Source organism: Leuciscus leuciscus (genome assembly GCF_965113295.1).
Source record: "Leuciscus leuciscus genome assembly, chromosome: 9".
In the NCBI taxonomy this organism is placed as follows: domain Eukaryota; kingdom Metazoa; phylum Chordata; class Actinopteri; order Cypriniformes; family Leuciscidae; genus Leuciscus; species Leuciscus leuciscus.
In genome coordinates, this window is record NC_138733.1 from 13,159,324 (window position 1) to 13,177,308 (window position 17,985).

Consider the following 17,985-nt stretch of genomic DNA (forward strand, 5'->3'; position numbering starts at 1 on the left):
GAAATGTGCGTTCTGTGTCGGAATGTCCATTTTTGTTTTTCGTCTGTGTGATTCGCCCACTGCCAGTTCACCCAATAGTATTTCGACACCCGGGTTGCCATTTGGCGGGAAACACAGCGTATTGTAGCCATGGAAGCCAACGAACGAACTGGGTAAGAGATCGCAGATTCTACCAGACCTAAAAAACCTCAACATTCATTTAAAAAACTCTATGACCAGAGATTAAAACAAAGATAAATCAACACATCAACTTACAGTGTAAAGGCCCTTGCACACTGAGTCCGAAATTTCTTGCCGAAATTTTCGCTCGTTAAAAAATAAATACGACCTCACGCTATGTTAATCACGCTTGTACGCTGCCTCAGAAACTTTCGTCCGTCAAAAAAAAAAAATCGAATCAGGTTAGATTTTCTGCATTTTTCGCATCCGTAGCAAGCATTTTGAATGGTGTTTTGACAATTCAGAGCCACCGAATCACAAAAGCGGACTCAGTGTGCAAGGGCCTTAAGGCTTGTCGCTTTCCATTGTCAATTGCGCTCGTTCCTGTTGCGCGTCCTCAATCTGGCAACCAATGTGAGCATCAAGTTTGAAGAGGAGGGGAAATCAATTTTCTCCAACATTTGAATTTGGATTACAGTACCCATTTCAACCACTATCTGTAAATTTTACATACTGCACCTTTAAACAAAGTTGACATACATCAATGACTCCTTTTTCCAAGTCAAAAAGTTGAATTCACAACAAACCCTGAAAGCATGGGAATATTCATTCATTCATGGGACTGACCTCTCTGGAGCACTTCACATGGTATTCTGTTGTCTCATCAAAAACATATTTAAAAAATCCACAACAACTGAAAAAAAAGTCCCAAAGGTTGTAGGTGAAATAGTGTATATTGGAAAATTCCCAAGTATCTTTCGTCACTTACAAGGAAACAAAGGCAGTACTATCTTATAATATGCTTTGAGGATGAACTTTTCCTCTCAGATGTACAGTAAATACAAGCTTTTCAAAGTTCCACAGAAAGAATACCACAGGCCCCAAATGTCTAGGGATGCACTGAGGCGGACTGTGCTCTTTATACATTATACAGATTTTTTTTTTCAGTGAAGTCGTTTTACATACTGACCACATGCCAAAATAAATCAAAAAACATTATTTTCTAATTATTTTATATACCCTCAACATCTCAAAAAAGAAAAGATTCCCATAAGAAATTAAAATAACAACATCTCTCAACTGTTTCTCCTTGATAGCAGTGCACTTGTGTCTAGAGTTACAGAAGAGATCTCAAGAGATATGTTTTTCAACAAAGTTGGAAATTTACCTAGGAATATTGCATAATTGCAACATTTGCAAATAAAGCACTGTTTCCATACCATGTGTTCAAGAGAACAAGCGTTCCAGAATGACCAAAGCAATGCAATTGGTTCACTGGTTAGTCTAGTTATACAATCACATCCTCTGTTGAGGCAAAGTCACATGAGTGTTTTTGTTGCGTATGAAGGGATTTATTCGGTAAACGTGTTTCCATTGTTGAATATGCGCATGTCTTTTTATTCACCTCAATTGAGCGCATACGTTTTTTAAAGGGATAGTTCACTTTGAAATAAAATTTTGTTATGTTTTAGCTTACCTCAAGGGCATCCAAGATGTAGGTGTCTGTGTTTCCGCAGTAGTTTCAATTTTGATATTTTTAGGTCAAACCGTTCTTGTCTGTCAGTCATATAATGCAGGTCTATGGTCACCAACTCAAAGAGCATGCACAGAGAAGTCCAAATTAAACAATTCCCCATCGTAAGTACACATTGATGGCCTAAGACACGAAACGAGCGGTTTGTGTGAGAAAATGAACAGTATTTATATCGTTTTTACCTCTTGTACACAGCCACGTCCAAGTGATCCAAGTCTGCACAAGCGCCGGAAAGCGCCGGAAGTGATCTCTCGCGCGTGTACGTCACTCATTGTTTACACAGAGATTTCGGAAGTGTTACCTTTCACTGTGAAGATCTAAACATATTTAGACGTACAGGAAAATCGCAATGGAAGACGATTTCGACATATCAACAGACAACGTTGAATTTTTATTGCGCAGACTAAGCCAGAACGTGCGCACACGTCACACACCAGGAAGCGCGCGCGCCCACAGGTCACTTGGACGTGGTTGTGTACAAGAGGTAAAAACGATATAAATACTGTTCGTTTTCTCACACAAACCGCTCGTTTCGTGTCTTAGGCCATCAATGTGTACTTACGATGGTGAATTGTTTAATTTGGACTCTGTGCATGCTCTTTGAGTTGGTGACCATAGACCTGCATTATATGACTGACAGACAAGAACGGTTTGACTTAAAAATATCAAAATTGAAACTACTGCGGAAACAAAGACACCTACATCTTGGATTCCCTTGAGGTAAGCTAAAACATACCAAAATTTAATTTCAAAGTGAACTATCCCTTTAATGCGCATACGTTTTTTAATGCGCATTTTCAGAAATTATGTGTATCTTGGTGTTTCCATTCAGCTTTATTTATGCGAACCCAAAATTTGCATAAAAAATAGCGGATGGAAACATAGCTAATGTCTCAAACTGTGCTCATATTTGTCAAGAAGTCAAACAAGGAGATTTCAATATAAATATTTCTCATCAAACATGTGCTTCTAAGACCAAATAAACTAAGATATACTGCATCACACACACAAACCTTTAATGCTTTTCTAAACATTCAGACAAGCCAACACTCAAAGTTTGTTTAAATGATCTTTCCTTTTTATTTATTGTTATCATTGTTCCTGAAGTATGAAGGTCTTAAATGGTGAACACTTTGAAGACGGTTTAGGACAGCAAAAACATCAGATCAAAGCAAGTACGCAGCCACAGTTACAGGATTTATGTGTTTGTTGCTGTTGACCTGAAACAAGCTCTCAATTCCATGCGTTCTCGTGTTCTGAAATGTGTCAAAGTGTGATTTATAATGCAATGCAAGAATGCTTTGAGTTCCCAGTGTTGCCACAGGGGGGGCTATAGTGGACATTGGCATTTTAATTTATGGTAAATTTCTAAGGTCACGTTCTCTGTGAGGCATTTATAATAATGGTCAAAACAGATGGAAGCTCTGCCAAAAGAAACTGTTTTTTGAAAGACATGCTGCAATGGAAAGAGAAACCGTGTGTGAGGGAGTTGAAAGATTGAAAGATATAAGATTTATAAGAAAAATTTACTTAAATTTTAAAGTTAAAAATAAGTTTAAAGAACATTTGCACACAAAAGTGCACATATAAACATTTAAATGAATATATTGTAGGACTTATAAAAGTATTGGTATAAAATAGTAAAAACTTCAAATCTCGTTGCCAAAGGGAATTCCCCAAATGTTTTCAGGTCAGGTGATGCATCACGAAAAACAAAGGTTATCTTCAAATGTTGCTACAGATGTTATCACCTGAGGTTATCACATGAAAAGGAAATATCCAGCTGTTCAAAAAGTTTACATCCTATTTCAATATTATTTCTCATGTCTATTTTTGTTTCTACAAAGAACTGAGACTGTCATTCTGAAAAAAAAGAAAAGAAAAGAAAATAACATCCTGATAAAGATCAGGGAGTATTGAGTATTTTGAGCTTTGGGTAATATTTCAGTCAGAGATCAATGTGGGGCTGAACATCACAAACCTTTAAAATATATCATTAAAATAGGTCTCCATTGTTTATGTTTTAAATCATAAAAGATCATTCATTAAAACAGGAAAAACAAAACAAATGTTTGAAACTCCCAGGAGAAAAATAATTTAACTGTATAAACAGTCAATGCCCTTGTAGCTTCATGAGATATTTTCATGATCTTACAGGGTCAAGCACACCACACAAAGAGTACTAAACAAAAAATGTTCACATTGATTTTAAAAATAAATGAATTAATCCTCCTTACAGAATCCAAGACAAATATCAAACATTTGAGATTCATCAAAATTCATGAACAACATGTTAGACAGCAAGCACACATTACTCTCTTTTTTTGTTGTGGTTTGTAACAACAGCTGGTGCAGTTCAACAAAAGACCACACATTATTGAAAAGTCTGTTGTTTAGATATACAAGGCTGCTGGATATAGACTCTGGTTTTTAATTCGGTAAATCATTTGAATTACAATGAGAGTCAGCTAACGATCTTTGTTCAAGACAAGGCCCACAGACCTGCTTTTCCCTGTGTACTGGGAAACTCGTGCACAGAAATGCACTTTGAACTCTGAGAACTTCAGAGAATCTACCCTGCGTCAGTTACGTCACTTCACTGCCATTCATAAATCCTCTCCTGTGGCCTCATGGGATAGTAAAGTGTCCATCGTATGCACACTTCAGAGTAGGTCATCCGGGTACTTTTTGCCTACTCTATTATGAGTGCTGTGAATTCGGACATACGTCTTTTTTCACATACTGTTTTGCATACCTTTTACTAGGGAAGTATGCGATATTGGATGCAGCCATTGACTTTACATTTTCACACCCCTAAACATGATGCTGAACAAAACGAACTGTGATTGGATGCTTCTGGACAGTCCTTGGCCAATTAAAGCAGCTATAGTGTCCAGGTCTTCTGCCGTCAGTCTGAAGATCTGGCTACGATAATCTAGGGTTAATAGAATAAGTTGACATGTAGTTGCAAAGTTACTTATAGTCAGGAGAATGTCTGTTGGGGACCATAAAAATAAAGTGTTAGCAGATATTAAAGGGGTGGTATAATGCCGTTTTTACAAGATGTAAAATAAATCTTTGATGTTCCCAGAGTGTGTATGTGAAGTTTTAGCTCAAAATACCCCACAGATATTTTTATATAGCATGTTAAAGTTGTCACTTTTTGAGGGTGAGCAAAAACGCACCGTTTTTGTGTATGTCCCTTTAAATGTAAATGAGCTGCTGCTCCCGGCACAGAGGGCGGAGCTTCAATAGCTTGTGTCATTTTACCTCACACAGACATGCACTGAAAATCTCGAAAACTTTTAGCCTTTTATGTTTAAACCGACAGACAAAGATGGAGAGACTCAAGAAGTGACAACATGTAGAATGCAACAGGACATTTCTGAATGGTTAGTTGATGATCATTGATTAGCATATTCTGTCTGATTTATAATCTATAAATCGTGTTCCCGGGGGCGGTGTTTATGTAAATGTTAGGGTTAAGTGATGTCACTAATCCGGGAGGAATGTTGTGTAGTCTCTACCAGCCGTTTGTTGTAGTCCTTAAAAAGCAATTTCTTTAAAAGCAAATATCTCCCTTTGCTTTGAACTTTGAGCGTTGTAACTTTGCAGATGTTGTTTATGCTCAAACAGCAACATTACACACTAACTGAAGTTAGAAAAGTGAAATCATAATCAATCATCCCTTTAAGCAGACAGTCTACTAATACTCTAATGACTGCTAGTTGACATGTAGTTTCATAGTTACTTATAGTCAGGAGAATGTCTGTTGGGGAGCATCAAAATTAAGTGTTGGCAGATATTAATCAGACAGTCTTATAATACTCTGACAGTAAAAAAAAAATTTGATTGGAAAATGTCATTTGTTTATATTGCTCACTTCAGACTCGCAGGTCTCTGGAGTTTTGAAGAAGTTTAGCTCAACAAACACAATTTACCTAATCAAAATATAATGTACACAGACTCAAGTGACCTGGAGTTGGTTATTTGTTTGGTTGGCTCTGGGTTTGGCAATGATTTTATGAATCCTTTGAGATTCATTAACAAAAGCCACATCACCACAAGCCACTATTTGAAAAATCCCATTCAATCAGAACACAATACAATAATGTTCACTTTGTGATTCTTTCAGCTTGGTAGGACAGGAAACATCTGTATACAGACAATATGTCCTTCGGCATGAGATTGTGTTGCATGTAAATTGTTTTTTACAAATTTGGAACTGACATCTGTCGTACTGTGAGGAGACTTTATCAAATAAATGCACACACACAAAAAAAAGACTTGATTCTTTTTTTGTTTGATTTACTTACAGGACGTTCCAACCACTCACAAAGTTCAGGAACACAGCAGGTGAGCTGCTTTTGTTTGAGTTCAAACAAGCCAACATTGAAAAATAGTTTTGTGTCCCACTTCCCCTCTTCCCAGCATGCAATGGGGAATGAATAATTATGGTTGCAGTGTTAGGATATTTGACAGTTTCCTCTCGGACATGTACAGTATTTCTAATAGGAAACATGGGATAAAGTTCTACGTACACCTCACTTTTTATATTGTATGATCTGAATATCATCTTGTTTCTTAAATATGCAAGACTATATAGTTTATCGCTAGTGAAAGAGACCAGAAGGATTCAGATGAGCTCATGGAAACTAATACCTGTGGCATTTTAATGATAGATTATTAAGAAAATGTCTGGTTTGAAGGCCTGAAGAGATAAACAGGAAAGCCCAGACCAATTCAGCATCATTAATTTCTCAATGGCTATCTGCATATTTTGGCTTGTGTACATGCAATAAAAACCAAAATCTCTCCATCAGTTAGCTTCCTGTGGAAAATGGGCACTCCTAAATAACCCTTTATGTTGAAGGGGGCTGCTTACAAAGTAATCCAAGTTGGTTTGGCTATTAAATCTAGACCTTTTCCCAAAGGAGATGTGATCATTTTCTTTGGGTCACTTTTCCCACAAAAGGTTTCGATCAATTTCGTTTCGGTTTGTATAATACTGTATATCGCTGGGCTTGCGTTCAATGGTTTCATCTCAGACCTGGTTGAATATCTATGATAACGTGGGTTTCATATGACCCTCTTTGGTGTGCTTGACGAGCTGATATTATTTGATTTCGATTTCTCAATTAGTTTAAAAAGGTCACTGCAGCAAGTCTCACGTATCATCGTGTTTTTCACAGACTCCAGGCCAGCATCTCTGGAGACTCGGTAATGAATAAACTAACCTCACTATTGATCTCAGTATTGATCAGTGCTTTCATGATGGCCATTACTTTCCCTTAGCTCAGATAATCAAGAGACAAAGAGACTTCAAAGATGGTAAGTTCAGTAATTAGCAAAAGTGGGACATCCAGTGATTAATTCAATCACTTTAAATGCTTCAAATATATATATACACACACAGTATATATTTTGGCTCATCCCTCATTTCCTTTTTTCTTAAAGCAAAACTTCTAGGTTACAATGGAAGTGAATAGGGCAAATTTTTGGATTTTTTTGGATTTTAATAAATATACTTAAAGGGATACTTCAGGATTTAGCATTAAGCTTTGTATTAGTAGAAAACCTGTAGTATTTTTGAATTACCGTGCTTTCCACCCTCATATCCCCCTGAGACGAGAGATTTATGTATTTTTTGTCAGGTAAAAATCCTCCGATGACACAAAAATCATCATTTTGCGTCATCGGAGGATTTTTTGGCCAGAGGCTAAAGACTACAGCCAGTAGTAGGGGCTGTCCCGCATGTTTACAGTCCGCCCATAGAGGGATCTCACTCACAGAATGTACACATAGTGTCAGCCGTCTTTTTTTGGAAGCTAAGCTAGCAGGCTCTTGTTCTGTGGAAAAAGCTGAGTAATAGGAGAAAGCTGAGTAGTAGGGGTTACCATCCTCTTTTTCCCGGACATGTCCGGCCGTCGAGATCATCCAAAATGTCCGGGATTCGGCTTTTGCTTTCTGCAGTCGCCATTCATTGTTTACATGCACACCTTTTGTTTCAATCTAACTGAATTCATTCCGATTGGTGAATCTGAATGTAGTGTTTACATGAACGCTAAACAAGTGATCGGTTGATGTGCGTTTTAACATTGCTAAGAAAATTCCTGCTCCTCCGTGAGAGATACGAGACCGGTGCGTCTCAGTAATCACGCCACCGGCCTCTCATCGTTCTCCCACGGCCCTCAGTCTCGTCCTGCTCGCCACAGTAAACATAATGAATGGCGACTGTAGAACGTAATAGCCGAATCCCGGACATTTTGGGCGATCTCGAAATCCCGGGCAGACTCGTCGTCACGGAGACTCACTAGTAGCCTAGCCTTGTTGTTTTAAACTGCGCTCTCTTACCGGTAGGTGTGGCTTGGGAGTGGCCTCCTAGGGCAGCAAAGCAAGTGCATTCTGGGAGTTGTTGTCTTTCATCCACATAAGCCAAAAAAAAATGTTCTGGCTTTTCTCAGTCTAGAAAGCTCCAAATAAAAAAAAATAAAAAAAATTCTTCTACATAAATGACCCATTTTAAATACACATTCATCTTTCCAGAGGTGAAGTATCCCTTTAATATTCAGTTAAAATTCAGTAGTATATGTTCTCATCATTTTTACACTCACCATAGGGTTTTAGGCAACAACGCCTAAACCCTTTAAAAAATATTGGAAATACACAAGTAATATTTTGTTAAGGTCAACATGACATTTTGATGTCCATGTCGACCTTAAACGAGTATTCCTGGTTCAATACAAGTTCAGCTCAATTGACAGCACCTGAGGCATAATGTTGACTAGTAATCACAAAAAAATGATTTCCACTTGAATCATTTCCAATGATTTGCTGGACAAATTCCTCGATGTGCAACAAAACAACTCACATGACTCAACAGAGGATGTAGACTAACAACAGAAGATAACTAGACTAACCAGTAGTGCTCGGACGTTTGACCAAAAATCTGTATCACGTTTTTTTTTGTTTGTTTTTTTGGTTTCACGGTATATAAAGTTTTTTTTTTATCACTGGACCTTTATTATGGCTTATCTTACTGTCAGGAGAACAGGGAATATAATTTTTTAAAAACATTGTAGGACAAATACAAATTCATTAAAAAAAATGTTTTTATCAAATCAGTTAAATCAGCAAACAATTTTAGCATTTACTTAGTGAAAAAAGTGTTTTCATTTAATTAAAGTTTGAATTGAATGGAATTAATAATTTAATAATCCTAAACAATTTTAGCATTTACTTAGTGAAAAAAGTGTTTTCATTTAATTAAAGTTTGAATTGAATGGAATTAATAATTTAATAATCCTAAACAATTTTAGCATTTACTTAGTGAAAAAAGTGTTTTCATTTAATTAAAGTTTGAATTGAATGGAATTAATAATTTAATAATCCTAAACCATTTTAGCATTTACAAAGTGAAAAAAGTGTTTTTCATAAATGATGACTGTCCCTTAATTATGGCATAATTTAGTTTAATACTAGTTAGTAGTTACCAGGAGACAACAGTTTAAATAAAGAGCTTGACAAAGTATGAGACAAAAGAAAAATCAAGGTACTCGTGAACAGAATATTTGTATGAATCAAGATGTAATTTTGAAGAATACGTGAGTCTAGCTATGATATTATCCTTATCAAATAGAACCATTTTACCAAAAAAAAAAAAAAAAAAAAAATAATAAAATAAATGTAAAAGTAAGTTTTAATGTTTAAACTTTCCACACCCGTTTCCAAAAACGTATATAAACTCATGTATAAACGGACGGACATTGTTGGTGGATAAATTAAACTACTGAGGGTGTGAAGAGTGTGTTTTCAAAGAGTTTAAAAGTGCACAGCGCCAAAAGATCCTATAGTAGAAGAAACAGCCAGTGTGCCTGTAATATAAGAGCTTTAACAATAACCTAGTCATGACACTGGATCTCTAGCGCACAACACAGAACAGGAAATGACACGCTGTCTTTGATCACTCTGTCATCTGAATTTAATTTATTGTACGACTGCTGTCATACGTAAGTGTTTGCTCAATAGACATTAACCTTGAATTGCATTTGCTGGCCATATTTCAACACTATTAATTCAGTGTAACTGTAATCTGTCACCTGTTTATAAGGTTGAGGATAACATGTTTTTTCCCCAAACCTTTATCGTTTACATCTATTGCAGACAGTCATCAGTCTTATTGCGTGTCTCAGTCTTATTGTGTGTAGAAATGTCACTCAGTTAAACCGACGGACTGTGTTTGCTTGAGTTTGACCTTTATCCAATAAGTTTTAAACCCCCCCGGCAGAGGCCTGAAACTGGCTGAAATAAGTGTACATTTTATTATATAAAGTTATTTTAATTTCCCTTCCTTTTATGAGAAAAGAATCGACTTTGATTTGATTAAATATAAGGCCATGTGCTTAATCTGTCTTTCTTACATTGAATGTGTGTGTCTGCAAACCATATATGGTTAGGACTGTTTTTGGGGTATGACACAAGTTGGCTTGTCAATAAACTTACATGTTTGATATCTTAAAAGCAAAGCCAGAAAAATAAGGCAATTCAGGGTCTCAAATGTTTTTTTTCTTCTTTGAAATAACATGAAACTAGAAACAAGTATTAAAGAGATCATTCACCCAAAAATTAAAATGTACTCACCCTCAAGTTGTATCCAAACCTGTATGAATTTCATTTTTCTGCTGAACACAAAAGAAGATAATTTGAAGAATGTCAGTAACCAAACATGTTACTGCCTCATGTATTAGCCCTATTTTTTTATACTATGGAAGTCAATGGGTCCTGAGTCTGTCTGGTTACTGACATTCTTCAAAATATATTCTTTTGTGTTCAGCAGAAGAAAGAAACTCATACAGGTTTGGAACAACTTGAGGGTGAGTAAATGATGATTTATATTTTTGGTGGAACTATCCCTTTAAGAAAGTAAATCAAATCAAATTTGATGTCATGTTGACCTTAAAGGAATATTCCTGGTTCAATGCCAGCACAATCGACAGCGCTTGAGGCATAATGTTGATCACCACAAAAAATCACTTCCACTGATCCCTCTTCTGGGTTACTGTGACGCACTTATAATGACCATATTCCCTTCCATTGTAAGTGACTCACTAGATATGTTTCTATCACAAACAAAAAAAAACAAAAAAAAACTTTTCAGAATAAAGCACAGTCTCTATCCCATGTCCTTAAGAGAACAAAATTGTAATTTCCGGGAAACTGGAAAAAAGTATTAATAATAAAAAATGGAAGTTGCTGCAACCGGGAAAGCCACTGTGGCTCTTTTTTTTTCTACATGATAAATTACTTGCGTCTCAAAGTGCGCAGATGAAATGCATTTACAAATGCTGGCATGTTATCTTGCGTCTGAAAGCCTTGTGTTTGGGAACCTAATTATGTGAGACACTTCTAGGAGGTCATTATACCAAATCATTTTTGATGACATACTATGGCTCAGGTATTTTAGAATGACTGAGCCGATATTTGAGATGCTGTACAATGAGTTTGGTCTGCTGATTAGTAGCGCTGGATGGTAAACCGGTTTCAATTTCACGATCGATATGTATTTTTCAAATACAGCCATACAGGTGCATAGCTGAAACAGCTGCTGTATCTATATTCAATGACCATGAAAAGCACTTTGTAGAGTCTCTATTGAGAGCGGACCTCTATTAACTGCATAGTACCCTTCTTACACTAATGGTAACAAATTTATAACACAATAAATACTCACAAAACTAACTTTTTTTAGTTCTGCAAATACCATGTATAGCCATTTGATATATAGAAAACTCGGATGGAATCACGGAATCCAGTCACAAATGGAACTTACTGTATAAAGCGGAACGTCACAGAATTTGGCAATTTTTGGATGAATAAATCAAAAGTAGGGATGTACAATGAATCAGATATCGATACAGACTAGTGTCTGTGAATATTAAAGATCAAAAAGACTGCTATTGAAATCTGACGTCTGCCGTGTAATAATAATCATTATAATCATTATAATAATAAATAATAATTATATAATATAATAATAATACTGTTTATTAAAACATACACAAACTCAAAGGTCTTCATTACAACCCGGCAACATAAAAGTTTGGTCTACCTTGAAATTATTACATTACCATACTTTAAGAATTTTGCAATAATCTATATTTGAAATATTTTCACATTTCTAGAAAAAAAACTATTAAATCTTTACATAAAAGACAGTAAAAAAAAAAAATATATATATATAAAGGCATGTTAAAAATGATCAAGATTGAAAAAAGTTGAAATCTTTTTGTTTGCATACTATCAACCCCTGAAATATAGCCGAAGTGTCTATCTGCAGCTGAGAAACACCTAAGCAGTTTTACACATTCTGATATATAATAATCCTAGAAATATGATCACATACAAATAGGCCCTTGTCTTCTTCTCAGAAAAAAAAACATGAACCAGGTCTTTTCCAATATTGTGACACAGTTCCTTCCTCCTTTACCTCCTTCTGCATACTGTATACAGCCTCTCTAAAAGTCCAGCTGTACCCTGTGCCTGTTCTGAATGGAGACGTGCCTTACCGTTTAATATTACAAAGGTCAAATATGACATTTGGGTGGGTGCAAATGCACATGATTTTGAGTCTGCGTGTATGAAAAAGAATATCACAATGGTTTCGTTATGTAAACTATTTGCTTTGGTTAAAGTAGGCTATCTAGTGTTTATTTCCAGGCGACAAACAGTGCATCTCATGAGACAAAGGGAATACCATTAGTGTCATCTGTCAATATATTGCAGAGACTGCATGGTGAAGTGTACAAAACGGCTGAGAGGTCATGGTAAAAAACGCAAGAGCGAGAGACAAGAGAGAAATATCGAGAGAGCTTGATGCATTAGTGTGATTAATTATCAAAACACAATAAAAAACACATTTAATCATAAAACTTACCCGAACCCAAAACCTTCCATTGATTGATAGCCTTAGTTATAACTTTAGTTAATAACAAAACCTTTTTCAAAACTTTAACCAACGTTAGAGCAATATCATAATTTGTTTTAAGTAGTAACTAGACTTAGTATCGCTAATTAAAAAACGGGCTATTATTCCTAAAAGGATTTAGATCCACAACTTCTACACTTGTAGAATCTTTTAAAGTGATTTTAGTATGTTCAAAAACAGAAAAAAAGAACTGATCTCCGAGAACTGAACTGATTAGAACCCAATCTATTTTAAACTGGTAGAGGAAAAACAGGGCTCATCTATCCAGTCTTCCAGGGTTGTCAAGTTTGTAACGTGCTTCTAAATTAAAAGCTAACACAGACAAAGTGGTAAAATAACACATCAACTGGCATTTGGGATTACAATGCAAAAATAATGGCCTTTGTTATGTAATACATCATGCCCAAGCTTTCCCACAGCACATACACGCCCAGTGAACTCAAAGAACTACAACTAAACCTCACCTACAGCCCACTGAATGGGTTGAAGAAGGTAAATATGTGCTGCTTTTTACCAAGGCTGGCTGATTTGTAAAATGCAGACTTCATGTTTAGTCAATCACGTAAATAAACCCTTAAGTATGCGTTAGCAGGAGGCAATTTAAAGGCAAAAGATTTTGTTTTGAACTGATTTTAGACTAAACAACTGTGAATAATTTGCCACCAAATTGTAAAGACAACCTCCATGCCCTTTTAAAGCAGAATCATTTGTTTTAAGAGCAATTACAGTTCAAGCAGGGCTATTTCCAGTATATCACATCTGTTTAAAAGGAAGACAAGAGTTGGGAAAGAGCCCCTGCTGAAAAATCCAGCATAAACCAGCAGGAATTGCATGTTGGTCCAGGCTGGGTTATGCTGTTTACAGCTGTTTTTTCTGGATTTTGCTCGATTTTTCATCAGGGGAAACAAAGACACCAGACATCGTTTTTAATGAGTGTCTGATTTTCAGCGCCACACATGACATAGACTGTGGGTGATGCAACTAAGTTGAGCAAAGCTCAATTTTATGTACATTTTATGCAAATGAGCAGCAACATAATACATACACTGACTACCAATGCGATCCCCCGTCTGGTCAAGTTAAATACAGTGGCAGGATAGCAATGCCAACTAGAAGCCAACAGCAAAGTGACTCACTGAAAATGTTTTTTGAAAATAAAAGCTAACAAAAAACAATTGTTATCAAAAGAAAATGCATGTGATACGTATTAGAATATGGTTACATCATGAACAAGGTTCATGTTTATAGATATTGGGTATGCGTTGGATTTTTACAGACAGCGATGGTTATTCTACATCAAATGGGTTAACAAGTGCTTATTCTACCTCGCAAACTGTCAACATAAATGAGTATGCACATCTGTTTTGTAGTGAAGGGCGCTCATGCTTCATGATGCTTTAAGACATTTACAAATCTTGTTTTTAATCATTGATATGGAGTTTGTTTCAAAAGCACTAAGTCACATGATTTCAGCAAACAAGGCTTTAAACTGGTTCGAACTTTTGAACTATTAAAAAAATTCCTGGTCCTGGAGGGCGACCGTCCTGGAGAATTTAGTTCCACCCCTAATCAAACACACCTGCCTGTAATTTTCAAGCAATCCTGAAGACTTTTGGTTAGAAATTTCAGGTGTGTTTGATTAGGGATGGAGCTCCCAGTGGACCCCCAGGAGCGAAGTTGATATCCCTGATTAAAAGTTTTTAAAGCTCTGTTTCACCATTCTATTGTTGCTTGAAATCAGGAAAAAATTAATAAGCAAGCCCAAAATGTTCTTCTGTATAGTTTTTGACATGCTTTATGGCACAATGCCACCATCTACTTTTCTGGCATGCCTATATGAGAGCGGTAAAGCCTCACAGGACAGAGAGGTTTCCTAAAACGCTGACCACTCACAAACTCTTGTCTTGTCAAAAGATCAGCGCTCTTGGAAAGCACTTGACCACAGGAGCAGAACTAACTGTTGTAAAATCTCATCAACATCCTCATCTTAAGTAAACAAGCTGGAAAACATTGTACTAGAACACTTCAGAGTGACATAAAACAAAAGAAAATGTATGCTACTCACAGTCAGTGGCAAGGAGCAAATTACGAAGATGAAGGTCATGCAGGCCAGCAGAAGTAAATGGTCCATTTCCTCCTCTCCCTGTCCAAACCAGGTGCTCAGCCTCCTCTTGCGCCCAGCCGACACCACCGATCCCCGACGTGTCAGCTGGCTCCGGTGCATGCGGCAGAGGCTGACGATGACCGAACCGTTGCACAAGAACACTATAGCGATGAGCAGTGCCATGAGCACGGCGTAGGACAGCGAGAAGGTCAGTGTTCTCCTCTCCTCATCCTCGCTCTCTCCTTCTGCCTCCATCTTGATGAAACACCACGTGCCTGGGCAATACTGCTTGTGCCGCCCGTATCCAAAGAAAGGCAGCAAGCAGAATACGAAGGTAAAGAGATAGATGAGGAAGAGGACGATCTTAGCGAAGCTGCGGCGTACATGTTTGGAGTAGAAATACGGGTGACTGATGGCGAGGCACCGCTCCACTGCCATAGCACAGAGTATGAGCATAGAGGCCAGGCCGAAGAACGTCATGGCGAAGGCGAAGAGTCCGCACAGCCGCCAATCTCCAGTCAGACCCACCAGAGATTTGCTCTGGGAATAGCAAATGAAAACTGGTGGACTGAGTAAACACGTTCCCAGCAGATCTGTCAGAGCCAAGCCTGTCACGAGAATGCAGAAAACTGAGGACTTGGTTCGGCGCTCTTTCTGATGGACACCCAGGATAGCCAGAGCCATGAGGTTGCCAACCACCCCGGCGATGAACATCACGGTGCTCATCACCGGATTCCCATTCACATCGATTCTGGTGATGTTCTCGCATGAATTGTTTGAAAGCATGTTCAGACGGACCTGCCCTTAAACCCCGGGCCCAGACACAGGGATCGGGCAATGGCAATATTGTCTAACGTGAAAGACTTGCAGTTCCTTCTCTTGGAGGATCTGTTAAAAATAGAAAGTATTTCTTCAGAATCAATACGTCTCATGCTAGATCCCACCCATAGTTGCTTAACTACCCCATGAAATAGGCTGATGAGCAGTTTTCAACTTCCCGTTGGAACAGGACATTGTAGCAGGATAACGTAAGTCTAATGGTTTGCTGTTTTTAAATAGCCAGTAGCCTTTTGTTTATATCACACTACCATTAATCATAATTATCTGTTTGCTATCAATTGTTTGTGGTAAGTGGATATACACAGAGTGGTTTTCACATTTTAGAGTGCGTGTTATTAGACAAAAATTTGCATATTCAAATATATTTTCATATGACTGAATAAACCTCAGCACATAAAAACTTCCTGTTGGAACAGGACATTGTGGCAGGATACTGTATGTCTAATGGTTTGTTGTTTTCAAATAGCCAGTAGGCTTTTGTTTATATCACACTACCATGAATCATAGTTATCAGTTTGCTATCAATTGTTAGTGGTAAGTGGATGTACACAGAGTGGTTTCACATTTTAGAGTGTTATTAGACAAAAATGTGCATATTCAAATATATTTTCATATGACTGAATAAACCTCAGCACATTAGAAAAATCTAAGTTATTTTAACAAACATCTCAGGTAGAACTAGATCCTTAAGGTAACAACTGCACAATTTTAGAAGGCCTATTGTATGCAGTGATTATCTACATTATGTTTTTTTTTTTTGTATGTTAAGTATGGAGAGGTGCAAATGTCTATGGGGAAAAAAAAGTGGATTTTAAAGATTTTTTACAAATTTAAACCTGGAGGTAAACAAATTATATGGATTAAGTACTATTTCTATGTTATAAAAAAAATGGGTAAATCTGTAAATATTAAACACCTTTGTTTCAACTGAAGCATAAGATGCGGTTTTCTCAAATCATGCTGGAGAACATGATCATCAGGTTTTGTGCAAACATGTCAAGTTGAAGAAAGAGGGACAAACCAAATACTAACAGATTCTGAAATCATGTCAATTTTTCAATGCAACTTCTCACTCAAACTCTGCTTTTTCACGTGTGATTTCAGACTTTTGAAGCCCAATGCACAACCGCATGTCTACTTCCAGACTCAAATGAGTGCATTTGTATGATTTTAATTTATTAAGCGTTAGTCATGTTTTATGTAACACAGCTCATAACAGATGTTCCTTTTCCTAGACAACTGTTTCTCACTCCAATAATTAGTAGTCATGGCAAAAAAGCATCAATTTGAAATCATCAGTCAGAACGCACCTGTCCGCGGAGTGTCCATCACTGCTGCGCGCGGCCATTCCTTCCAGCCACATCACTCACTGAACAACATATATGTATTTCTGACTTTCCAAACATAATATTTCAAAGCGACGTCGATATGGTATACCTTCGAGCTTCCGAATCTTCGGTCGTTTGTTCTCTTTTAATTCATAAACTGTTGTTAGTTTAGTTAGTCTATCCAGTTCTGGCCAACCACTGAATTTAACGCGCAAACTAATTTCAGACTAGTTAATTACGCCTGAAACCAAACAAAACAGTAACAAAAGCGTTGACTTTCTTTATTCCTCAAGCACGTTGTTGTGAAGGGAGACTAGTAAGAGTAAGACTTCTTATACGACTTCCCTCCTGCGGTTGAAAAAGTCGCCGTGAGAAAAAAATAGGAGGAGCGTCAGACAGCTTTCACAGCTTTCACAGCTTCTCACTTATTCAGCGTGAGTGGTTTGGGTGACACGAACGTTGGCTGACTTATAGATCAAACGCATAGATGTGTAATAAAGTGCATTTACTAAAAAAATTGTAAAATATTTAAGTTTGAGTTTAAAATGTAGACTATGGATGACGCGATCATCGAATATGTTATTTGGAAAAATAAATTGAAACATTTGACAAGTTATTTCAGCAAAAAATTGAAGATCGTGAAAACAGATGTTCATTATAATTAAGAGTTAAATATGCAGAATAAATAAAATAGTTCATTTTTATAATATAGCCTACCTTCGAAATAATTTTAAATAATAATTGTAAAAATAATGAGATGAGATGCTAATCCATCTATCTATCTATCTATCTATCTATCTATCTATCTATCTATCTATCTATCTATCTATCTATCTATCTCATTCGGTCACATTCAAATCTCAAAACACATCTGTTTAGCTATACATTTACTGAATGAGCACTGCCGCTGTTCGTCCGACTGTTTGTACTGTTCTGTAGGCTACTGTATTTTATTTTATTTTTCTAAACTGTTTTAATTATTCTTATTTCTTTTAATTATTTTAATTTCTTCTGTGCAAAGCACTTTGAATTGCCA

At 36.8% G+C, this 17,985-nt stretch overlaps 1 protein-coding gene across 1 annotated transcript in view; it reads right to left on the reverse strand.

Moving 5' to 3' along the window:
• Positions 1–17,579, reverse strand: part of ptgir (prostaglandin I2 receptor) — a 32,685-nt gene extending 15,106 nt beyond the window's left edge. The window contains exons 1-2 of the mRNA XM_082181234.1: positions 16,932–17,579; positions 14,743–15,669 (exon numbers count right to left, since the gene is read on the reverse strand). Of these exons, the coding sequence (XP_082037360.1) occupies positions 14,743–15,567 (825 nt within the window). The 5' untranslated portion in view covers positions 15,568–15,669; positions 16,932–17,579. The remainder of the gene's footprint in view (positions 1–14,742; positions 15,670–16,931) is intronic.
• Positions 17,580–17,985: the final 406 nt, after the last annotated feature.